At 43.5% G+C, this 26,326-nt stretch overlaps 1 protein-coding gene across 4 annotated transcripts in view; it reads left to right on the forward strand.

Annotated features, from left to right (window-relative positions):
• RYK (receptor like tyrosine kinase) overlaps positions 1-26,326 on the forward strand; it is a 1,376,634-nt gene that overhangs the window by 1,249,003 nt on the left and 101,305 nt on the right. Inside the window, exon 14 of one of the 4 annotated variants that reach the window (XM_033957872.1) lies at positions 21,325-21,387. The exons of the other annotated variants lie outside the window; for them this stretch is intronic. Within the exon in view, the coding sequence (XP_033813763.1) occupies positions 21,325-21,342 (18 nt within the window). The 3' untranslated portion in view covers positions 21,343-21,387. The remainder of the gene's footprint in view (positions 1-21,324; positions 21,388-26,326) is intronic. 4 annotated transcript variants of the gene reach the window in all.

Raw genomic sequence — 26,326 nt, forward strand, 5'->3', positions numbered from 1 at the left:
TAGTTTTAGTCTGAATTCGGTCATCCATCGCTCCATCCGATTTAAAACTTCTGTTGCTTTGGGGGTGACTTCTGAGACAGAGTTGGTGAATGGGCTGGAGTAGGTTTTAACGGAGATTTCGGCAGTTGGAACCCAAGCACAGTACTGGGTAGACCTTTGGATTCTTGCCCAGAAATAGCTAAGAAAAAAAAATTAACAAATTTAAATTGAATCAGGTTGGGCAGACTGGATGGACCATTCGGATCTTTATCTGCTGTCATCTACTATTATGTCAAAAGTTGACACAGTGACAATTGAAGAAATAGTAGTATCGGACTATGCCCCAATCTTGCTAACCTTTCATAATCTTGGCATCATTCTTAATAAAGGAATGTGGAGATTTAATTCTAGCGTGCTATCTGACAACCAATTCATGACTGAAATATGGAATCACATAGTGGAATTCTTCGAGATCAATAAACCGGAAGATACATCTTGGACTAATACTTGGGACTGTTTCAAGGTTTACATTAGGGGTTTGATAATATCCTGCACTGCATGTCGTAAGAAGAAACTTGCTGAACAAGAGATAGTTACAGAAGAAATTGAAGACAGCAGAGGATCATCATAAACTAAATTTAACAGATGCAACCTCATTAAACTATTTATGGAAAATACGGTTTGAATACAACCTATTTCTTAGCTCCTCTGCAGCTAAAGAAGTCTTCATGAAATCTGCACATTACTATGCCAATGTTAACAAATGCGGTCACCATCTAGCGGAATATGTTAAAATTTGAACTGAACGGACTGTGATCCTGGCTATCCAAGATGATATGGGCACTTTTTTATATGAATAGTGCCGACATCTGTTCAAGATTGAGACAATTTTATACTGCTTTATACACATCTGGTATACCAAACATCTTGTTTGATCCATTTCTGAATGCTTTGCCTCATAATATCATCACGCAATCGGAAAATGATATATTACTAACACCTATAGATGGGACACACATCTCAGAGGCTTTATTCTCAATGGCTAAGAAAAAGACACCCAGACCCGACAGACTCACCGTTGAATTTTACCTGGCGTTCCAGGACTTACTCATTCCTATATTATCACAGTTTTACACCTATCTCTGTCACTACTGGAGAAGTTAGAGGAACGTTTACTGAGGCAACAATTATAGTACTATTGAAACCTGACAAAGAATCTTTAGATGTCTGGAAGTATAGACCTTTAGCACTAATTAACACTGACGCAAAGATTTCTGCAAAAATTTTAGCCATCCGCCTTCAATCGGTGCTTCCTACAATAATTCATAAGGATCAGAATGGCTTCATGTACGGTCGCTTATCCTCTGACAACACCAGGCTTTTCTTCCATATAATTCATCAAGCACAGCTCTCCTCCACGCCTTTGGTAGCGGTAGCATTGGATGCTGAGAAAGCCTTTGACTGTGCTGAATGGTCATTCATATTTTATGTGATGAAATGGTTTGGATTTAGTGAAGCCTTCATTAGTATGATCAGAATTCTTTACGTGTGCCTTACAACCAACCTGCATATCAATGACTCTATGTCAGAACCATTTCGACCAAATCGAGGAACCAGACAGGGGTGCCACCTTTCCCCCTTACTATTTAACATAGCTCTGGAACCACTACTGATTGCTATCAGGTCGAACACGAACATTAAGTGATTCCAACTAGGGGCATTTCAAGCAAAACTCTCCACATATGCGGACGACGTACTCCTATACACTACTCCTGACTCCCTTCACAATATTTTTCTCACCATTGCAGATTATTCCACGGTTTCCGGCTACAAACTCAACATTTCCAAACCTGGGATTATGCCACTTAATAGTTTGGTATGCTGTGACTCCCTAAAACAATTTGACCTAAAATTGACTCCTAGGAAACTGAAGTATTTAGAAACATAAAAGATGATGGCAGAAAAGGGCTATAGCCCAACAAGTCTGCCCACTCTAATGACCTACCCCCCTTGATTTTAACTCCCTAGAGAAACCACGTGTGTATCCCATTTCCTTTTAAAATCTGGCACGCTGCTGGCCTCAATCACCTGAAGCGGAAGTTCATTCCAATGATCAACCACCCTTTCGGTGAAGAAATACTTCCTGGTGTCGCCATGAAATTTCCCCCCCCCCCCTGATTTTCAGCGGATGCCCTCTTGTGGCTGAGGGCCCTTTAAGAAAGAAGATATCATCTTCCACCTCGGAGGCCTGGAACTGTCACAAGATAGACCATAAAAAGTGTCATAAAGCGGTAAGAGACGCCGAAAAGGTCTATGAGGAGAAGATAGTGCAAGAAGCCAAAAACTTCAAGCCCTTTTTTAGATATATCAAAGGAAAGAAACCAGCAAGAGAGGCAGTAGGCCCTCTCGACGACCTAGGGAGAAAAGGGTGCATTAAAGAAGACAAACAGATTGCAGATAGGCTAAATTCATTCTTTGCCTCTGTCTTCACCAATGAGGACACTACAACAATGCCAGAAACAGGGAGGGTATTCAATAGAGTCATAGAGGAAAGCCTCACCACAGTGAATGTGGATTTGGACAAGATATACTATCAGATTGACAAACTAAAAAGTGACAAATCCCCTGGACCGGATGGAATTCACCCGAGAGTATTGAAGGAGCTTAAGGTTGAAATTGGGGAACTATTACAAATCCTAGCTAACATGTCAATTAGAACCGGGCAAATACCAGACGACTGGAAGATAGCGAATGTCATCCCAATATTCAAAAAAGGGAAGGAGAGGAGAGGAGAACAGGGCAACTATAGACCTGTGAGCCTTACGTCGGTTCCTGGGAAGATGGTTGAAGCACTAATTAAGGATAGCATAGTGCAACACCTGGACAAGCATGACCTAATGAGAATTAGTCAACACGGCTTCAGGAAGGGGAAGTCATGTTTGACGAATTTACTTCAATTTTTTGAGATAGTGAACAAACAAATCGATAGCGGAGACCCGGTAGATATAATTTACTTGGACTTCCAGAAAGCGTTCGACAAGGTTCCGCACGCAAGGCTCATGAAGAAACTACTAAGTCATGGAATTGATGGAGACATACTCAGATGGATTGGCAAATGGCTTGCAAACAGAATGCAGAGGTTAAGCATAAATGGGAAATTCTCGGACTGGGAGATAGTGACTAGTGGCATGCCCCAGGGCTCGGTTCTTGGGCCCATCTTGTTCAATATCTTTATAAATGACCTGGAAGAGGAAACAACAAGTAATATAATCAAGTTTGCAGATGACACAAAACTATGTCGGGCAGTTGGCTCACTAAAGGACTGCGAGGATCTTCAGAAGGATCTGAACCAGCTGGAGAAATGGGCGGACAAATAGCAGATGAAGTTTAACATAGAAAAGTGCAAAGTGATGCACCTTGGCAGGAGAAACAAGGAACATGAATATAAAATGTTAGGCGTAACATTAGGCAAAAGCGAATAAGAAAGGGACTTGGATAGACAGGAACCTGAAGCTGTCGGCTCAATGTGCGGCGGCTGCAAAGAAAGCAAACAGGATGCTGGGCATGATAAAGAAGGGGATCACGAGTAGATCAGCGGACGTTATAATGCCGCTTTACAGAGCAAGGTCAGACCACACTTGGAATACTGTGTCCAACACTGGTCTCCATACGTAAAGAAAGATATAACCCTGCTGGAGAGGATGCAGAGGCGAGCCACGAAACTAGTAAAAGGTATGGAAAATTTGAGCCACAAGGAACGCCTAGGAAAACTGGGACTGTTCACCCTCGAAAAGAGGAGGCTACGAGGGGATATGATAGAGACTTAAAATATTAAAAGGATTCGACAAAATAGACCAAGAAACATCATTATTCACTTTCTCAAATGTGACACGGACAAGAGGTCATGGACTGAAACTGAGGGGCAGCAGGCTCAGAACAAATGTCAGGAAGTTCTGCTTCGCACAGCGAGTGGTGGACGCTTGGAATGCTCTCCCAGAGGAGGTTGTGACGGAGACTATCATTCTAGGATTCAAGCCAAGTTGGATTCACACCTTCTTGCAAATCACATTGAGGGATACGGGTAATCAAAGTTTCCATCAGGGAGCACCTAGCTTGGCCTCCGTGTGTGCGAGTCGCCAGACTAGATGGACCTAGGGTCTGATCTGGTGAAAGCGTTTCTTATGTTCTTATGATTTATTTAAACATCTCTATCATGTCTCTCTACGTTCCTCGAGCGAGTATAGCTATAATTTATTCAGCCTTTCCTCATACGGGAGATCTTTGAGTCCTGAGACCATCCTGGTGGCCATTCGTTGTACCGACTCAACTCTCAGCACATCTTTTTGGTAATGTGGTCTCCAGAATTGTACACAATATTCCAGATGAGGCTCACCATGGATCTGTACATGGCATTATGACTTCGGGCTTCCGGTTAACAAAACTTCTATGGATACAACCCATCATTTGTCTTGCCTTCAATGAAGCCTTCTCCACTTGATTGGCAGTTTTCATGTCTTCGCTAATGATCACCCCAAATCACGTTCTGCCTTAGTCCTAGCCAAGGTCTCACCATTTAGTGTGTAAGTTCTGCACGGATTTCTGGTGCCAAAGTACATGACTTTACATTTTTTAGCATTGAAGCTTAGCTGCCAAGTCGAGGACCACTGTTCCAATAGAAGTAGGTCCTGCGTCATACTGTCGGGCAAAGTGCTCTTACTTACTATGTTGCATAGTTTGGCGTCATCGGCGAATAATGTGATTTTACCTTGAAGCCCCTGAGTCAGATCCCCTACGAATATGTTGAAAAGAATCGGGCCTAAGACTGAACCCTGTGGCACTCCACTGGTCACCTCCGACGTTTTGGAAGGGGTACCATTTACCACCACATCTGAAGTCTATCACTTAGCCAGTCATTGACCCATGCAGTCAGTTTCTCCCAGACCCATAGATTTCATCTTGCTCAATAACCTGCGGTGTGGGACGCTATCAAAAGCTTTACTGAAGTCTAAGTACACGACGTTGAGGGACTCCCCTACATCCAGCTTCTTTGTTACCCAGTCAAAGAAGCTAATTAGATTGGATTGGCAGGACCTTCCCTTGGTAAATCCATGTTGGCGGGGATCCCGTAGAGTCTCCTCATCCAGGATCATATCTAATTTATGCTTAATTAGTGTTTCCATGAGTTTACTCACTATGGAGGTGAGACTCACCAGTCTGTAAATCGCAGCCTCTGTCCTGCAGCCCTTTTTGTGGAGTGGGATGACATTAGCTGTTTTCCAGTCCAAGGGGACTCTTCCTGTACTCAAGGAAAGATTGAAGAGCACAGATAACGGCTCTGCCAGGACATCACGCAACTCTCTAAGCACCCTGGGGTGTATATTGTCTGGCCCCATGGCTTTGTTCACTTTGAGTCTTGATAGTTCGGAGTAGACGATGCTGGGTGTAAACTCAAAATTCCAAAACGGGTCTTCCGAGCTTTGCCTTGCTTGCAACTGTGGACCGGACCCCAGTGCCTCGCAGGTAAAGACTGAGCAGAAGTATTCATTTAGTAGTTCGGCTTTATTGGAATCTGATTCTGCATAATTTCCGTCTGCTTTCCTGAGGTGTACTATCCCATCTGTGTTTCTTTTTCTATCACTGATGTACCTAAAGAAGGATTTATCCCCCTTCTTAATGTCCTTTGCTAGATTCTCTTCTATACGAAGCTTGGCCTCTCTGACTGCCGTTTTGACATCTTTAGACCTGGCCAGATAGTCTTCTTTTGCTTCTCCTTTTCCTGACTGCTTGTAGGAAATAAATGCTTTTTTCTTCTTTTTAATGAGGTCCGAGATTTCTGTAGTGAACCACTGGGGTCTATTATTTCTCCGTCATTTGCTTACTGTTTTTATATAGCATTTTGTTGCTTCGTGTAGGGTAGATTTCAGGGTTGACCATATAGCCTCTACATTATCGGTTTCAGCTTGGTCGTGCAGCGCCCGACGGACGAACTCTCCCATGCGTTTGAAGTCAGTGCCCCGAAAGTTGAGGACCTTTGTTGTCGTGTTTGCTCTAGTAATACCTTTCCTGAGGTTGAACCATACCATGTTGTGGTCGCAGCGTATCACGTACCGAAACTTCCGATACGCTTTCTCCATTGGTTAGTACCAGGTCCAGTATTGCCTGGTCCCTAGTGGGCTCCAATACCAATTGTTTGAGTCGTGCCCCCTTTATGGAGGTTAATAACCTTCTGCTGCCGCTGGTTGTTGCGGAAAGTGCGTTCCAATCTGCATCGGGCATATTGAAGTCCCCTAACAGTACTGTGTCCCCACGCAAAGTGATGTTCTCTATGTCTTCGATTAATTCCATATCCTTGTCTTCCTGTTGTTTTGGAGGTCTGTATAACACACCAAGATACAGGCATTTTTTGTTTCCTCTTGCCAGGTTCACCCATAGGGATTCCCCGATGTACTTGACATCTGTGATTTTGGTAGTTTTGATGTCTTCTTTAGTGTATAGTGCTACCCCTCCTAGCTTACCTTCCCTGTCTCGATGAAGTAGGTTGTAACCCGGGATAACCATATCCCACCCATGTGAGTCGTGAACCAAGTCTCGGATATCGCCACTACGTCTAATAATAATAATAATAACTTTATTCTTCTATACCGCCACAATCTTGCGACTTCTAGGCGGTTTACAACCAAGGTAGCTGAACATTCAGCGAGTTACAATATGCGGATGATCAGAGGAAATACAGAGTGCAGAGATTTTAAGAAAGCGAAAATGTAAATATACAGTTTGCTGAGCGCAAATATAGGTTATACAGTTTGCTAAGAAATTTCTGAGAGGACCTGTTAGGAAAAGGTCACCTATTACAAAAAATGCAGCGAAAAATTACAATATGATAATAATAACGTCTAGATTGGCGTTCATTATTTCTATCTCTAAATCCAGAATTTTATTGCCCAAACTGTGTGCATTAACATACATAGCCCTCCATACCTTTTGTTTGCTAAGTCCCTGCGTAGAGTCTCCCGCCTGAGTCAGTGTGACTCCTAAAGTATTGTTTTCAGTGAGTGTACTTACCTCAGATTCAGAGTTGCGACTCACCCCCTCAGGATAGTTACTTACTGCTCTGGAATGTGAGTGGGTACCCTCCCCCAACTTACCTAGTTTAAAGCCCTTTGAAGTAAGCGGGCTAGTCGATGTACGAAGACATTCTTACCTCTTCTGGTCAGGTGGAGTCCGTCTGGTCCCTGAAGTCCTTGCAGTGCCTCTCCATGGTTTAAGAATCCAAAGTTCATCTCCTTGCACCATCCGTGCAGCCACTTGTTGGTCCTCTGGATACGCTCCTCCCTGGCTCTACCCTTGCCTCTTACTGGGAGGATCGAGGAGAAGACCACCTGCACTCCTGTCCACCTCAGCTTCTCACCCAGGGCTCCAAAGTCTTTGGGTATGCTCTCCAGGGTGTTCCTGGCAGTGTCGTTCGTTCCGACGTGGATGAGAAGCATGGGGAAGTGGTCCTGGGGCTTGAGAAGTCTATCTAGACAGGTGGTGACATCTCGGATTCTGGCTCCAGGCAGACAGCAAACCTCTCTTGATTGCATATCCGGTCTGCAGATTGGTCCCTCGTTGCCCCTCAGCATGGCGTCCACAATGACTACCACTCTGCGTTGCTTCGGGGGGAGCCGATCGGTTGTCCCTGAAACAGGAGCAATATGTAGGACATCTTCCTGTACCTCATCTGCAGTCCCTTCCTGTAAGATCTGGAATCTGTTCCTCAGGGTGAGTTGTGGGGTCGATGTAAAGCTGCCTTGCTTGAGAGAAAAAGAAGAAGAAGAAGAAGAAACTGAGAAAGGGGGTCTTCTGTGCTTGCCTGTGGAGGAGGTTACCAGCTGCCAGGAGTTGGCATCTCCAGCCATTTCCTGTACCCCAATCGTTGGTTTCAAAGCTGAAGGTTTGGGCATCACGAGGATGGACTTGTCATGCGCCTGCTCAGTGATTTGGGACAGCTCCTGGAAGACTCCGTCGATGAAGGCCTCATCCTCTCTGATGCTTCTCAATTGCTTCACCTCCTCCCTGAGGCTCATCAGTTCCTGTAGGATGTCTCCGCCCAGCTGGCCCTCCTCCTCTGTCTACGTAGAGACTGTAGTGTACTGCTGGGGGATAGCCTTGGTCTGTACAGAGGCCTCTGTCCACCGTCCAGGGTCATCCTCCATCTGTACGTAGGCCGTGGCCATCCCCTGGATCCCCTCAGTGACTGGAATGCTGGTCTTGATTGTAGTCCTGGTGCTGCTTGTTCTGCCTGTCATTTTCAAGTTGTTATTTATGTATGCCTGTTTGTTAGTTAGTTTGGAAGAGTCTGCCTATTTGTTAGTTTGAGAGTTGGAAAGAAAAGTCTGCCTGTTTGAGAGCTTGAAAGAAAAGTCTGCTTGTTTGAGAGTTAGAAAGGTTAGGGTGTCTGAGAAGGTCTGCCTGCTATATAATTAGAGAGGATATAAAATTAGAAATATAAAATTAGAGAGGATAGCCCGTTTGTTAGTGAGCTAGAAGGGTCTGCCTGTTAGGAGAATGATAAGATAGATGGAAAGTTTAGGATATAGTTTGAGAATTAATTAGTTAGTTAAGCGTGAATGTTGGTCTTATTCCTCCCTGTGGCTCCTCCCCTTTTATTGGAGAGATCGGCTGGTGATGTCGGGGATAGGCGGAGCTATCTCTCGCCTCTTCCCCGACTCTGTTCTGCCCATTCCGCCTCTGCTCCTCTCCTCTCCGTAATCTCTCTCTGCACCCCGCTCTATTACTGCTTCCTCCTCTCTGCTTCCACCTCCAATCTGCTCTCACACTGCTCCTCCGCTGCCACGTGCTCAGCTCAGCCCTCCCAACCTCTTGCTGCAAGCCCGAGTGCTGGCCCCAGTGAGATCTCCTGCTGTTGGCTCCTCCCCTTTTATGGGAGAGATCGGCTGGTGATGTCAGGGGTAGGCAGAGCTATCTCTCGCCTCTTCCCCGACTCTGTTCTGCCCGTTCTGCCTCTGCTCCTCTCCTCTCCGCGATCTCTCTCTGCACCCCACTTTGTTCTTATTGCTTCCTCCTCTCTGCTTCCACCTCCGATCTGCTCTCACATTACTCCTCCGCTGCCACGTGCTCGGCTCAGCCCTCCCAACCTCCTGCTGCAAGCCTGAGTGCTGGCCCCAGTTGGCCCCATTCTGGATGAAACCTGCAGTTACAATTCAGATCTTTTATTCACCCTTGTTATCACACTGACAGGACGCTGGTCACCATTGAAACTGTCATGGTGGGGATGATTGGATACTATTAAGATGATGCTAACACCAAAGATTAACTACGTTCTCTCAATGATTCCCTTTCTTCTTCCACCATAGATGTATTCTAAGTTAGAATCAATCCTGGTTAAATTCTTCTGGAATCAGAAAACACCCAGAATCGCATTGAAAAAACTGAAAGCAACCAAAGAAGATGGGGGTGTGAATTTTCCTAGTTACTACAACTATCACCTGGCCTTTCTTTCTAGACAAGGGTCGAAATGGCTGCTTGAATGTCTACCCGAACAAACTCCTTCATGGCTTACCCTTGAATATGAGCTGCTTACAAAAATTTGTTTGAAATTTTTGCCCTTTACAGCATATCCCACTACCACCGTGTATAATACCATTCTTTCCTCCACCAAACAGCAATATAAACGATTGATGAATATGTGCAGACTAAGTGGAATGCAACACTTAATTCTTCTATTTGGAACAATCCTATTATCAAGATTCAAGGACAATACATTGAGTAGAAGTCATGGATTAAGGGGGGCAGCTGATGTAAAATTCTAAATTACTACCTTTTTCGACTCTAGCCTCTTGATACCAGCTACCTGCTCATCAATTTTTTCGCTGGCTGCAGCTACATCACTGCATCTCTACATGTATACCTGTTGCCGATCTGTCCTCAACACCTCCTTCGTTAAGCTTGTGGTGTCATGAATATAGCGGGAATCACAGAGAAGCATCTGCATGGTATCGAATAATAAGAAATAGTATAAATTTACCTCCTGTTTAGCACTATATGCTGTCTAACAGCACGATGTCAACCTTGAATTTACACCTACCACCTGGAAACAAATATGGTTGTCTGCAAGGAAATCTCTTAAATTCTCATCTATGGCCCAAATGATGTTCTTTGTACTGCACAGGGCATATTGGACACCTTATAAACTATCGAAAATTGATATAAAGAACTCCAATAAATATTGATCTTGTGCCATTGATATAGGCACCTTTGGCCATATGCTTTATCATTGCCCTAACATTACACTGTATTGGTCACAGGTGTGGTCTATTATTTGTGATATTCTGCCTATAACGTCTCCACTTTCCTTTTCAGTAGAAATCTTTGGATCCTCAGTTTATCTGAAGATTTAGATACACATCAATCTCGATTATTATCCTGCCTATTGCAATTGGTGCTTAAATCCGTTTTGTCTAATTGGAAAGACTCTTTTTCACTGAACTCGAATGTTTGGTGGAACACCTACATAGTAACATAGTAGATGACGGCAGATAAAGACCCGAATGGTCCATCCAGTCTGCCCAACCTGATTCAATTTAAAATTTTTTTTTTTTTTTTTTCTTCTTAGCTATTTCTGGGCGAGAATCCAAAGCTTTACCCGGTACTGTGCTTGGGTTCCAACTGCCGAAATCTCTGTTAAGACTTACTCCAGCCCATCTACACCCTCCCAGCCATTGAAGCCCTCCCCTGCCCATCCTCCTCCAAACGGCCATACACAGACACAGACCGTACAAGTCTGCCCAGTAACTGGCCTAGTTCAATCTTTAATATTATTTTCTGATTCTAAATCTTCTGTGTTCATCCCACGCTTCTTTGAACTCAGTCACAGTTTTACTCTCCACCACCTCTCCCGGGAGCGCATTCCAGGCATCCACCACCCTCTCCGTAAAGTAGAATTTCCTAACATTGCCCCTGAATCTACCACCCCTCAACCTCAAATTATGTCCTCTGGTTTTACCATTTTCCTTTCTCTGGAAAAGATTTTGTTCTACGTTAATACCCTTTAAGTATTTGAACGTCTGAATCATATCTCCCCTGTCTCTCCTTTCCTCTAGGGTATACATATTCAGGGCTTCCAGTCTCTCCTCATATGTCTTCTGGTGCAAGCCTCCTATCATTTTCGTCGCCCTCCTCTGGACCGCCTCAAGTCTTCTTACGTCTTTCGCCAGATACGGTCTCCAAAACTGAACACAATACTCCAAGTGGGGCCTCACCAATGACCTGTACAGGGGCATCAACACCTTCTTTCTTCTACTGACTACGCCTCTCTTTATACAGCCCAGAATCCTTCTGGCAGCAGCCACTGCCTTGTCACACTGTTTTTTCGCCTTTAGATCTTCGGACACTATCACCCCGAGGTCCCTCTCCCCGTCCGTGCATATCAGCTTCTCTCCTCCCAGCATATACGGTTCCTTCCTATTATTAATCCCCAAATGCATTACTCTGCATTTCTTTGCATTGAATTTTAGTTGCCAGGCATTAGACCATTCCTCTAACTTTTGCAGATCCTTTTTCATATTTTCCACTCCCTCTTCGGTGTCTACTCTGTTACAAATCTTGGTATCATCTGCAAAAAGGCACACTTTTCCTTCTAACCCTTCAGCAATGTCACTTACATACATATTGAACAGGATTGGCCCCAGCACCGAACCCTGAGGGACTCCACTAGTCACCTTTCCTTCCTTCGAGCGACTTCCATTAACCACCACCCTCTGGCGTCTGTCCGACAGCCAGTTTCTGACCCAGTTCACCACTTTGGGTCCTAACTTTAGCCCTTCAAGTTTGTTCAACAGCCTCCTATGAGGAACTGTATCAAAGGCTTTGCTGAAATCCAAATAAATTACATCTAGCATATGTCCTCGATCCAGCTCTCTGGTCACCCAATCAAAAAATTCAATCAGGTTCGTTTGGCACGATTTACCTTTTGTAAAGCCATGTTGCCTCGGATCCTGTAACCCATTAGATTCAAGGAAATACACTATCCTTTCTTTCAGCAACACTTCCATTATTTTTCCAACAACTGAAGTGAGGCTCACCGGCCTGTAGTTTCCTGCTTCATCCCTGTGACCACTTTTATGAATAGGGACCACATCCGCTCTCCTCCAATCCCCAGGAATCACTCCCGTCTCCAGAGATTTGTTGAACAAGTCTTTAATAGGACTCGCCAGAACCTCTCTGAGTTCCCTTAGTATCCTGGGATGGATCCCGTCTGGTCCCATCGCTTTGTCCACCTTCAGTTTTTCAAGTTGCTCATAAACACCCTCCTCCGTGAACGGCGCAGAATCTACTCCATTTTCTCGTGTAACTTTGCCGGACAATCTCGGTCCTTCTCCAGGATTTTCTTCTGTGAACACAGAACAGAAGTATTTGTTTAGCACATTTGCTTTCTCCTCATCACTCTCCACATATTTGTTCCCAGCATCTTTTAGCCTAGCAATTCCATTTTTTAATTTCCTCCTTTCACTAATATATCTGAAAAAATTTTTATCTCCCTTTTTTACATTTTTAGCCATTTGTTCTTCCGCCTGTGCCTTCGCCAAACGTATCTCTCTCTTGGCTTCTTTCAGTTTCACCCTGTAGTCCTTTCTGCTCTCCTCTTCTTGGGTTTTTTTATATTTCATGAACGCCAACTCTTTCGCCTTTATTTTCTCAGCCACTAGGTTGGAGAACCATATCGGCTTCCTTTTTCTTTTGTTTTTATTGATTTTCTTCACATAAAGGTCCGTAGCCATTTTTATCGCTCCTTTCAGCTTAGACCACTGTCTTTCCACTTCTCTTATGTCCTCCCATCCTAACAGCTCTTTCTTCAGGTACTTTCCCATTGCATTAAAGTCCGTACGTTTGAAATCTAGGACTTTAAGTATCGTGCGGCCGCTCTCCACTTTAGCCGTTATATCAAACCAAACCGTTTGATGATCGCTACTACCCAGGTGAGCACCCACTCGAACATTAGAGATACTCTCTCCATTTGTGAGGACCAGATCCAATATCGCTTTTTCCCTTGTGGGTTCCGTCACCATTTGTCTGAGCAGAGCCTCTTGAAAGGCATCCACAATCTCTCTACTTCTTTCCGATTCCGCAGACGGAACATTCCAGTCCGCATCCGGCAGGTTGAAATCTCCCAACAGCAGAACCTCCTCTTTCCTTCCAAACTTTTGGATATCCACAATCAGATCCTTATCAATTTGCTGCGATTGAGTCGGAGGTCTGTAGACTACACCCACGTAGATAGAAGTTCCATCTTCTCTTTTCAGAGCAATCCATATCGCTTCTTCCTCTCCCCAGGTCCCTTGCATTTCGGTCGCTTGGATATTGATCTTTACATAGAGAGCTACTCCTCCACCTTTATGACCATCTCTGTCCTTCCTAAAAAGATTATATCCCGGTATGTTTGCATCCCATCCATGTGATTCACTGAACCATGTCTCTGTGATAGCAACAATATCTAGATCTGCCTCTAATATCAGGGCTTGCAGATCATGAACTTTGTTGCTTAGACTGCGAGCATTTGTGGTCATCGCTTTCCAGCTATTTTTCAGCGATAATCTCCTTCTTCGTATGGATTTTTGTGTCGTTTCACTTTCCGTTGCAATACTAAGAAATGAGTTGCTGGTATTGCTTATGTTGCAGCCTTTACTACTATCACATCTTTTCTTTTGCCGGGGGTGGTCTTTATAATTGTCCTTCGTACATACACCACCCCCACCTTCTAGTTTAAATGCCTGGAAAAATATTGTCTAAATTTCTCTGCAAGGTTTCTTTTTCCTGCTGTAGTAATATGTAGCCCATCAGTGCAATATAGCTTCTTGTCCTTCCATGTATTTCCCCATCCTCCTATGTACCTGAAGCCTTCTTGATGACACCAGGCTCTGAGCCATCTATTAAAGTCCTTATGTCTTTGTCAAGTTTGAAAAGGTAGCTACTAAGAAGACAAATTCCTTGCCTACTTTTAATAAAATATGGGCACCTATCCTTGACATGTGATGACTGCATTAACTCTGGGCATTGCATTTCTGTAATTCGATGTACCTCTTTGGTTGCTTCTTGACCGATTATGGCTATGTATATTTGTTTCTTGTGACTGCAATCACTGTTCGGAAACTTCATGTTACAGTTCTGTACTGCAGTTTTTATTTGTAATGTTTTCATTTTCTACATTTAAAATAATAAAAAAAATATTGAACATAAAAAAAATAATTTTTTACGAGGTCTCCTTATCTCCCCCACTACCCCCCTTACCCCTATCACAACCAATCATTCTTAAAAGAAAAACTAATTTACCCTCCTCCCCTTCCCTCTTCTCCTACAATTCCCTTACCCTTCCAAATCTCTCTCGTCATCTATCTCTGGATCCAGATCCAGCCACCAGTCAATAAGACCGGGTGCCATATCTACTTCCAGACATCAGAGTCAAAGAAAGTTAACCCTGACCCAGCTCTCCAAAACTTTTTCTATTATCTGCCCCTTTACAACATCTTATCTTTTATCTGAGAATTATTAAATAAAATTATTAAAATCATCAATTCTTCTCATTGTCTCTGTAATCTCTTTCTTTGTTCCAATCTTTGCCATCTCTGACTTGGTGGTCACATGGGTGGAGGTTGTGATGGCTCCTTTTGCTGTATTTCTCCCTCTAATCCAGAGTTTAGCTTATATAAGTAGTTGTTGGGCTTCTAATGCTGATGCAACTTTATGTTGTTTGCCTTCTAGCATAAAAGAAATCCCAAATGGATAATGCCATTTATAACGAATATTATTTTGTTGTAAACATCTGGTTACTTCATGGCACTCTCGGCAACGTTTCAAAGTTGCTGAAGAGATATCTGCAAACAGTTCCACTTTTGCGTTGTTCCACATCAAATGGCCAATTTTCCGAGCTGCTTGTAGCACTCTATCCTTCTGTGGATATCTTAAGAAACATACTATTATGTCCCTTGGTCTCTCCGATTTGCGCAGGCCCAGAGCTTGGTGTATCCGTTCGAATTCTATAACTGGAAGTTCTACATCTGGATTTTCTGTTTGTAGGAACTTATGACAAATAGATTGTATAAAGGCTATCGGATCTTTAAGCTCTTCCTATTCAGGGATCCCACGAAATCTCAGATTATTTCGCCTTGCCCTATTTTCTCCATCTTCGACTTTGAGGAGGAACTCTTATATTGATAGGTCTATTTGTTTGCAATCTTGTTGAATTTCCGTTATCTCCTGTTCATGCGAAATAACCTGTTCTTCAAACTCTTGGAGACTCTGACTCATATCGTCCATTTTTTTATGTAGGCCATTGATATTAATTTTGATATCTGAGAAGAACACTGCTAATGAAAGTTTAATGTCAGCCATCCATTATTGTAAGTCCACCTTACTGGCCAATGCTAAATCTGCTGATGGAGATTCTACAGTCTCTAACATTTCTTTTCCTAGTATAGTTGTCTCCTCTTCTTCCTGTGTTGAATTTTATTCCGGAACTGGCTTTTCTATTACATCTGCGCGGTAAGCAAATATTTTGAAATCAGGTCTATTTTTTTATTAGCCATATTTCAAAAATTCAATCAATCCAAGTGTCTAGATAATCTAGGAATTTTTATTTCCTTTTTTTCCTTTCTCTTTCCTTTCTTTTCAATACCACTAGAATCACTTGCTTTTTCAAGTTAATTCAATTCTTTCTTTTTCTTTCTTTCTATCCCAACATGGTGTCAGAGTTTTATTAGAAATGCAAAGTCTATTATGAGAAATAATAAGAACACAGGTAGTGCAATAAATTGATGATATAAATGCTCATATTGACCAATATAATAATAATAATAATCAATTTATATACTGCAAGGCTGTAAAGTTATCAGTAGGATAGAAACAACCAAGCTCATGAGTAAAACAATTAATTGTACAAATAAACCATAACATTGTAATTTATTCATGAGAGCCATAAGATGATGGGCATGGTTCCATCCCTTATGAGATGAGATTTCAGATTAGAATAATTGGAGTATAAAGAAATAAAAATAAATTCAGAGAGCTTAACATAAAATAAACTAGAAAATTAATCCTTCTTTTAATTAACCCCCCGTTTTACAAAACTGCATTAGGCTTTTTTATTGTTGGCCATGGCAGTATTAGCTCCAATGCTAATAGGAATTTTATGAGCATCAAAACTTATATTACATTACATTAGTGATTTCTATTCCGCCTGTGCCTTGCGGTTCTAAGCGGATTACAAATTAATAGTCTGGACATTTCCAGGAGAGTTATACCGCCATGGCTGGCGATTAGAGAATGACACGGTGAAAAAATTGGTCCCCGTCACCGCCCCGTCCCCGTTTCACCATCCCCGTCACCGCCCCGTCCCCGTCTCACCATCCCCGTCACCGCCCCGTCCCCGTCTCACCATCCTCTTCACCGCCCCGTCACCGCCACTGCCACCCCATTCACCGCCCCGTCACCGCCACTGCAATCCCATTCACTTTTCTTTATTTACGTATAAAGGAAACATTCTTTAAAACTTTAAAACTTAGTTAAATATTAGTTAATAACTATACAAAAACAAAACACGCAGAGAAAAAATTAATTAATATAAATTCCCTGACTTCCCTGCACTGTCCCCCCTTGAAGGTCTGTCCCCATCCTGAAAGCCTGATGCCCCCCCCCGACGTCCGATACATCCCTCCCCCCGAAGGACCGCCGACTCCCCAACAATATCGGGCCAGGAGGGAGCCCAAATCCTCCTGGCCACGGCGACCCCCTAACCCCACCCCGCACTACATTACGGGCAGGAGGGATCCCAGGCCCTCCTGCCCTCGACGCAAACCCCCCTCCCCCCAACGACCGCCCCCCCCAGCTTCAAAATGATGCCTGAAGTTTCCTTGGGGGTTCTGAGCACTATTAATTTTAATTTATTACAGCACTCCAGAAATATTTTTCTAATTGTTTTAACTTGGAAAAGCGAACCAGGATTGTCTTAATGAAAGGCTTATGTTCTGCACTGCAGCCCTCCTGCCCTCGACGCAAACCCCCCCCCCCCCAACGACCGCCCCCCCCAGCCGACCCGCGACCCCCCTGGCGACCCCCACGACCCCCCCACCCCCCTTCCCCGTACCTTTGGTAGTTGGCCGGACAGACGGGAGCCAAAACCGCCTGTCCGGCAGGCAGCCAACGAAGGAATGAGGCCGGATTGGCCCATCCATCCTAAAGCTCCGCCTACTGGTGGGGCCTAAGGCGCGTGGGCCAATCAGAATAGGCCCTGGAGCCTTAGGTCCCACCTGGGGGCGCGGCCTAAGGCACATGGTCGGGTTGGGCCCATGTGCCTCAGGCCGCGCCCCCAGGTGGGACCTAAGGCTCCAGGGCCTATTCTGATTGGCCCACGCGCCTTAGGCCCCACCAGTAGGCGGAGCTTTAGGATGGATGGGCCAATCCGGCCTCATTCCTTCGTTGGCTGCCTGCCGGACAGGCGGGTTTGGCTCCCGTCTGTCCGGCCAACTACCAAAGGTACGGGGAAGGGGGGTGGGGGGGTCGTGGGGGTCGCCAGGGGGGTCGCGGGTCGGCTGGGGGGGCGGTCGGAGGTTCTTGGGGGGGGGCGGTCGTTGGGGGGGAGGGGGGTTTGCGTCGAGGGCAGGAGGGCCTGGGATCCCTCCTGCCCGTAATGTAGTGCGGGGTGGGGTTAGGGGGTCGCCGTGGCCAGGAGGGTTTGGGCTCCCTTCTGGCCCGATATTGTCGGGAAGTCGGCGGTCCTTCGGGGTGGGGGTGCGAGTGGTCCTGCCGGGGGGGGGGATGTATCGGACGTCGGGGAGTCGGCCGGGCAAGAGGGCTTGGGCTCCCTCTTGCTCTGATCGCGGGTGCGGGTGGGAGCGCGTGCGAGCGGTCGTTCGGGGTGGGGGTGCGAGCGGTCCTGCTGGGGGGGTGAATCGGGCGTCGGGCGGTAAATAGCGGTTCCTAGAAGGGGGTACATTGGCCCGCGGGGACAAACCTGTTCACCGTTTCCGCAGTCGGTGAATGGCCTTGTCCCCGTCACCGCAGCGACTGCTAGTTTTCTTCCCCGTTTTCGGCGGTGACCCGCGGCTTAAATGCGGTGGCCGCGGGTAAACCGTCACCGTGTCATTCTCTACTGGCGATGAAAGAGCCTAATGCGGCTTCTTAAAAGGATCCCTAAGTTATGCTAGAGGCTCTTAATACTGGTTGGTAGAACAGGCACTCCGAAGCCCATAGAAGTTCCACGGGCCCCAAAGTGCTCATCATCCCAGCTTGTGCATGAAAAATAATATCTCCAAAAACACTCAACCAAAGCTGGTCAGAATAAAATTGATATATAATCTAAAATGAAGGTGATTTTATCAAATAAGAGACAAAATCAAAGTAGACAATATTTAAAATATTCTAATGTATATGAAAAAAAAACAAAATTTGTAAAATTTGTATTAAGTAAAATACATACAGTAACTAAAGTGAAATATAAATTTAAAAGTTATCCGAAGTAATGAAATTAGTATACTGTTCAGATAGGGTAGTTATGATTAGCATTTTTCATCCACGATGAGTAGATTTAGTATGCATTTATAGAGCTGTAATCCAACAAATAGAAGAAATTTTAAGTAGCAGAATGGTGGGTTGAAGTGTCCATGTCCTGGAAGACTAGTTGGTCTAGATGTTGCAAAGTTTCAAGGTCTTCAAAAGATTTTGTGTTATTTACTGTATATACTTGAATATAAGCCAAGATATTTGGGCCCAAAATGGGGGTCTCATCTTATATTTGAGTCAGTGCCCACCTGCCACCCTCCTGTTAAAACTTTTACCTTCCTCACCTCTCTGGCCATACCTTTAAAATCCCTGGTGGTCCTGCGGTGAGCAGGAGCGGTCTTCTCATGCTCCTGCCCCATGCAGAGCCATGAATGATTGGTTGCCATGAGTTTTCACGGCGGAGGCAGGAGGGAGGTAAAAGTTTCAACAATTGGCCAAGACAAGTGGGTGGGATCCCTCTTATCCCGGCCCACTGCTAGACCACAAGGTCTTATGGCAAGCACGGTGGAGGCCTGCAAAGCATCAGGAGGGAGAGGGGACAGGTTGCAGAGCCTGGCAAGGCAGAAAGGGAGGAAAGACGGTACAGAGCCTGGCAGGGAGGGAGAAGAAACAGAGTGCATAGTATGGCAAGGAAGGAGGGAAGCTGGATGCAGAGCCAGGCAGTGTACCAGAATATTAACCCCCCTGGTTTATATTTGAGTCAACCTTTATTCCTCCTTTTTTTGGGGGGAAAATTACCTTGATTTATATTTGGGTCGGCTTATATTTGAGTTTATACAGTATAGTAATCTTCATTATAGCTGAAAAAAACAAATCAAATTTGGCTCCAATCTTTTTTAACCAAGGTCTCATTGCAAGAACTTATTTCCTCCATTGAGTAGATCTGGAACAAATAAAATGTTGTAAAACAAAGAAGACAAGTAACCCCACGATAAAAGTACAGCAAACAGAAAGTGGGGAGGGATCCATACACATCAACCTGAAATAAAGTAGAGTTTTTTAAGCACAAATCAATTATTAAAAGCCAAACATCATATTAAGCTAAAAAAAAAAGTCCATCTTAGCCAATCTAATTTAAGATCCTTGTAGACCCAAATAAAATGTTATCTTCATATTATATGGGTGCTTTGGCTTTTGCAAATTGGAGAATGTAGTAGGTGTGTGATATCTTAGTGATTTAATCATGATAGGATGTGAATATTTAGCATTTTGAATAATAAAAGATTGTGATTGATGACATTCCAATTCCAGACGAGAAAACATTTTGAAGTTGAGAAGTTTAGGAATCCAGTTTTCAAGAAAACAAATCATGTTATCACCTTCAGTCTTTTCAGGTAGACCCAGAATTCAAACATTATTTTGTCTCAATCGATTATTTTAATTTTCAGTTTTGTGTTCCATTAGTTGCAAAGATTTTTGTAAGCATGAAAGGGCCTGCAGATGCAGATCATGAGCATCAATTCTATTTTCCTTCTCTGTAACTCTAGCTGAGATCGCTGTAAGCTGCTGTTTTATATTTAGCGTATCTTCTTTTGGATCAGACAAAGATTCTTTGTTTTCTGCAATCATTTCTTTAACTTCGTGAGCACCCCCCATTATGTTTTGTATTTTTATTGATTGTGTATGTTCCTTTCGTAAGCCACTTAGTTGTAGGCGGAATACAAATGTTTAAAATAAAAATGGCAAAGAAAGATTAGGATCAGGTATACATATTTTAAACTACATTCCTTGTTGGTTTAATCATGAATTGATAATGAGTGTGACTGTAGGGCATTCTGGATGAACTGTTTGGATCTTTTATTTGCTGTCACTATGCTTCTATATAAAAAAATGTATTTTTTTTTTGTGTGTGTGTTCAATATTTTTATTGGCATTTAGGGAATGCAATATAGAATAAATGAGAACAAGGAAAACAGAGAACTTCAATAATATACAAGCAATATAATGCCAACGTCTAGATAGCAAAAAGAAAGAATCAATACAAATAGGCAGGTAACATGAAGATTAATAGATATAAGGCTTTATGCATTGATAGCATATCTGAGGGAGATGAGGCTAGGTGGTGTAATTCAAGTAACAGACCTAAATATATATATCAGTAATACAATGACCAGGTAATGTCAAGGGACAAAATCATGTGGAACAGTCAGAGCATTAGGACAAGAGGGGTTCCCATATCTCATTGAATGTTCTAAGGGATCCAGTCTTCTCCGCGTGTATTCGTTCGTAGAGATGTTAACCCACCATGCTAAATATGTGGCAGAAGAGAGATCTTTCCAGTTAGATAATATGACTTTCAGGGCCAAGATCAACAGTCCACGCAAGAGCAGTGATTCACAATAAGTAAGAGAGTAAGATATCGCTTCAGAACCAAAAATAATTATAGCATATGAGAGAGGTTGTTTAATTGACAAAATCTCAGAAATAGTTTGCCATACCCGCTTCCAAAATTTCTCTAGAAGAGGGTAGTCAAAAAACATATGACAAAGTGAACCACCCTCCGCCTTGCAAGACCAACAGGAGTTTTGATAAGCAAATCCAAGTTTTGCCAGACGTTGTGGAGTCCAATAAGCTTTATGAAGTGTGAAATAGGCAGTTTGCAATAAAGAGGACGAGTGAAGGACCTTGCTACAGGTAAGCCATATGGAATTCCAGTTGTCTTCATCCAGAGTCAAATTCGTTTCTGCTTGCCACATTGCTCTCAAATGTATGTCAGGTGAATATTTGCAGAACTTTATAACTTTATACCAAGAGGATGCTTCATGTCATTTAAAGGAAATTTTATCACAATAGGAGAAAAGTGTGGGGTAACCAGTACAAGAGAACTTAGAGAGAAGGTCCTTCCTGACAGCGTGGGTAAGTTGGAGCCATCTAAAGAACTGCGATGGTGGTAAATTATATGTCTGACATATATCAGCAAATGTGAACCATTGTTTTCCATCATATAGTTGGTTTACAGACCAAATATTACAATTCTGCCAAAGCTTCCAAGACACCGGGTTGTTTTGTATCTTGATTCTGGAATTATTCCATAGAGGAGCCAGCGATGAGGACTCCCATTTGATATCAGAGAAAGACTCCACTTCACGTATCGCTTGTAGAGTAGAAAATATAATTGGATTTGATAGGATAGGAGCCTGGGGTGTCATCATATAGAAATGATTCAAAGGCACAGAACATAGTTTGGATTCCAACATCAGCTAGGGTGGAAGATGGTCATAGGTGGAGGCATAATTCCATTTAGCTCCCTGACGCATCAGGAAAGCCACGTGATAGTCATACAAACTAGGAAAGGAAACTCCACCTTGTTTCCTGGTGCATTTAAGCTTTTGTAGGCTTTTGCGCGGAGTTTTATGATTCAATGCAAAGAAATGCAGAGTAATGCATTTGGGGATTAATAATAGGAAGGAACCGTATATGCTGGGAGGAGAGAAGCTGATATGCACGGACGGGGAGAGGGACCTTGGGGTGATAGTGTCCGAAGATCTAAAGGCGAAAAAACAGTGTGACAAGGCAGTGGCTGCTGCCAGAAGGATTCTGGGCTGTATAAAGAGAGGCGTAGTCAGTAGAAGGAAGAAGGTGTTGATGCCCCTGTACAGGTCATTGGTGAGGCCCCACTTGGAGTATTGTGTTCAGTTTTGGAGACCGTATCTGGCGAAAGACGTAAGAAGACTTGAGGCGGTCCAGAGGAGGGCGACGAAAATGATAGGAGGCTTGCGCCAGAAGACGTATGATGAGAGACTGGAAGCCCTGAATATGTATACCCTAGAGGAAAGGAGAGACAGGGGAGATATGATTCAGACGTTCAAATACTTGAAGGGTATTAACGTAGAACAAAATCTTTTCCAGAGAAAGGAAAATGGTAAAACCAGAGGACATAATTTGAGGTTGAGGGGTGGTAGATTCAGGGGCAATGTTAGGAAATTCTACTTTACGGAGAGGGTAGTGGATGCCTGGAATGCGCTCCCAAGAGAGGTGGTGGAGAGTAAAACTGTGACTGAGTTCAAAGAAGCGTGGGATGAACACAGAAGATTTAGAATCAGAAAATAATATTAAATATTGAACTAGGCCAGTTACTGGGCAGACTTGCACGGTCTGTGTCTGTATATGGCCGTTGGTGGAGGATGGGCTGGGGAGGGCTTCAATGGCTGGGAGGGTGTAGATGGGCTGGAGTAAGTATTAACAGAGATTTCGGCAGTTGGAACCCAAGCACGGTACCGGGTAAAGCTTTGGATTCTTGCCCAGAAATAGCTAAGAAGAAAAAAAAAAAAAAAAAAATTTAAATTGAATCAGGTTGGGCAGACTGGATGGACCATTCGGGTCTTTATCTGCCATCATCTACTATGTTACTATGTTACAAAGGAAATCAGCCAGTAGGGATTCAAGTTTCTTATAGAAGTGTTTCTGAAACAGGCAAGGGATCATTCCCATCACATAGGTTATCATCGGTACTACCATCATTTTTATGGTATCGAGGCATCCCTACCAAGAGAGCTGTAATGGTGTCCACCTGGCCAGTGTACGTTTGATTTTGTTTATGATAAAATTGGCGTTAGAAGAAATAGTGTCCTCCATGGAGGGATTAAAGAGGAGCCCGAGGTATTTGATCTTGTCATTGGTCCATTTGAATCCAAGCATTTTGATGTCCTCACCTACTTCCGTGCAATTCAATGGCATAATTTCAGATTTAGAGAGGTTGAGCTTATACCCTGAGATGACAGAGTATCGTGGTATTACATCAAGTACTTGGGTAAGAGAAGATGGCAAGGCATAGATTAAAACATCATCCGCATAAGCAGATATTTGACCTCAAATGAGCCCAATCTGAATCCGATAATATTCTTGTCAGTGTGAATAGCAGTGAGTAGGGGTTCCAACGCAAGATTAAATAGGAGCGGAGATAACATACAGCCTTATCGTGTGCCTCTAGCCAGGCTGAAAACAGTACAGTATGTGTCATTAATGCACAATTTAGTAGAGGGATTAGAATATAAAATCCTGATGAGAGAATGAAAATATGGAGGGAATCCGTACCAATGTAGTACATAGAACAGGTATGATCATTCTGTCCGATCAAATGCCTTTTCCGCATCCAATCCAATTGCAACCAAAGGCGGAGAAGAAGGTTTGCAAAAAGTCTGGTATTGTGGCTGGAAAGACTGCCGGTCATGAATCCCATCTGGTCAGGGGCTATAATGGTATCAAGCACAGGTTGATGTCGCAGGGCTATGGCTTTAGCAAAGATCTTGGCATCCGAATTTATCAACGATATAGGTCTGTAATTCCTTACATCAGTGGCGTCCTTACCTTCTTTAGGCAGGACTATAATCGTTGCTTCCGTGAAAGTTCCACAACCACATCCAAAATCATTTAGGGCCACAAAAAAGGAGTGGAGATGAGATAAAATATGAGGCAGAAAACTTTGGTAGAATTCTGAAGTTAGACCATCAGGTCCAGGAGATTTATTATGTGCAAGTGCTCTGATAGCTGAAGATACTTCCTCCTGCGCGAGATGTTGTGAAAGAGACTTGATAGGTGAGTCAGATAGGGTAGTCCAGGGAAGAGTCTGTAAGAAGTCTGGTAATACAGAGGATGCAGGGATTTCCAATTAATATAAAGATTGGTAATATTGATGTAATGTATTCACAATCTCCTTGGTGGAAGATATAGTTTCTCCAGAGACATCTGCTAGCGCCACTACAAAGGTTTTAATACATTTGCCCTTAAGATACTGGGCCAAAGAGCAGCCACATCTATTATTTTCAAGATAATAATTAGCGTTTTGGAACAGGAGGTGTTTACTTGCCTTGCGGCTCATGAGCAGGCTATGTTGTAAACGGAGAGATCGGAGCTGAGTCAAGATAGAGAAGTCATAGGAGGTTCGGATATGATCCTGTTCCAATTTCTTAATGGTGATTTCCAGATCATGCAGCACCTTCAATTTCTGTTTTTTAAGGTAGGCAGAAAAGGATATGATATGGCCCCGGATGCTTTGAAAGAGTCCCATAAGATAATCCAACCAGTGTCCTTGGGTTTGTTCATCTGAAAAAATTCATCAATGGCAGAATTTATATGTGGAATAAATTCCAGTTCTTGGAAGAAGGAACTATTAAGTCTCCAGTTCTTATGAGGCAAAGTGGCAGAGAGACCACTGAACTTCATCTCTATTGTTGCATGATCAGATATTCCAATTTCTTTAATTTGAGAAGAGGCGAGGTAAGCAGAGAGGGATGCACTGATCAGGAAGAAGTCTATGCGAGAGTATGTGGAATGCGGTGCTGAAAAAAAGGAAAATTCTTGTGTACGGGGGTGTTGTATTCTCCAAGGATCAATATGGTCGAATTGCTGGATTAGGTCATAGAGTTTATACCAGGACCTAGATTTCTTGTGAGGCATGAGATTTCCTATCCATAATAGGGTCAATTATCATATTGAAGTCACCATCCATACATATATCCCCAGGTTCAGAAAGGGGTGCACAAAGAGTCGAACAAAAGACCCGGCATGGATAACCAAAATAGTGAAGGAAGCAATAGGCAATAAGAAAAATTCATTCAGGAAGTGGAAAAAGGACAAAACTGAGGAGAATTGGAAAGAGCACAGGAAAAATCAAAAAGAATGTCACCGTGTGGTTCGAAAAGCCAAAAGAGAGTACGAAGAGAGGCTAGCTAAGGAAGCACGAAACTTCAAACCATTCTTTAAATATGTTAAAGGGAAGGAGCCGGCTAGGGAGGAGGTAGGACCACTGGATGACGAAGACAGGAAGGGAGTTGTGAAAGAGGAGAAAGAAGTGGCAGAAAGGCTAAACATGTTTTTTTCGTCTGTATTTACAAATGAGGACACTTCAAACATACCGGAACCTGAGCAATTCTTTCATGGAAGTCAAACAGAAAAATTAACATACATAGAAGTGAGCCTTGAAGACGTACGCAGACAGATAGGAAAACTAAAACCTGACAAATCCCCAGGTCCGGACGGAATACATCCAAGGGTTCTGAAAGAATTAAAGGAGGAGATAGCGGAACTACTACAGCAAATTTGCAACCTGTCCCTAAAAACAGGCGTGATCCCGGAGGATTGGAAGATAGCCAACGTTACGCCCATCTTTAAAAAGGGATCTAGAGGAGACCCTGGAAATTACAGACCAGTGAGTCTGACCTCGGTTCCGGGAAAAATGGCAGAAGCTCTGATAAAAGAAAACATTGATGAACATTTCGAAAGGAACGAACTACTGATAACCAGTCAACATGGTTTCTGCAAGGGTAGATCGTGCCTAACGAACTTATTGCACTTCTTCGAGGGAGTTAACAAACAAATGGACAGAGGAGACCCCATAGACATCATATATCTAGATTTCCAAAAAGCCTTTGACAAGGTGCCCCATGAACGTCTACTCCAGAAGCTGAAGAACCATGGGGTGGAAGGAGATGTACATAGATGGATCAGAAACTGGTTGGAAGGTAGAAAGCAAAGGGTAGGAGTGAAAGGCCACTACTCTGACTGGAGGAGGGTCACGAGTGGTGTACCGCAGGGCTCGGTGCTCGGGCCACTGCTATTTAATATATTCATAAATGATCTAGAAACAGGGACAAAGTGTGAGATAATAAAATTTGCAGACGACACCAAACTTTTTAGTGGTGCTCGGACTATAGAAGACTGCGAAGAATTGCAAAGGGACTTGAACAAGCTAGGGGAATGGGCGACGAGGTGGCAGATGAAGTTCAACGTTGAGAAATGTAAAGTATTACATATGGGAAGCAGAAACTTGAGGTACAACTATACGATGGGAGGGATA

Source organism: Geotrypetes seraphini, chromosome 9, assembly GCF_902459505.1.
Source record: "Geotrypetes seraphini chromosome 9, aGeoSer1.1, whole genome shotgun sequence".
NCBI lineage: Eukaryota > Metazoa > Chordata > Amphibia > Gymnophiona > Dermophiidae > Geotrypetes > Geotrypetes seraphini.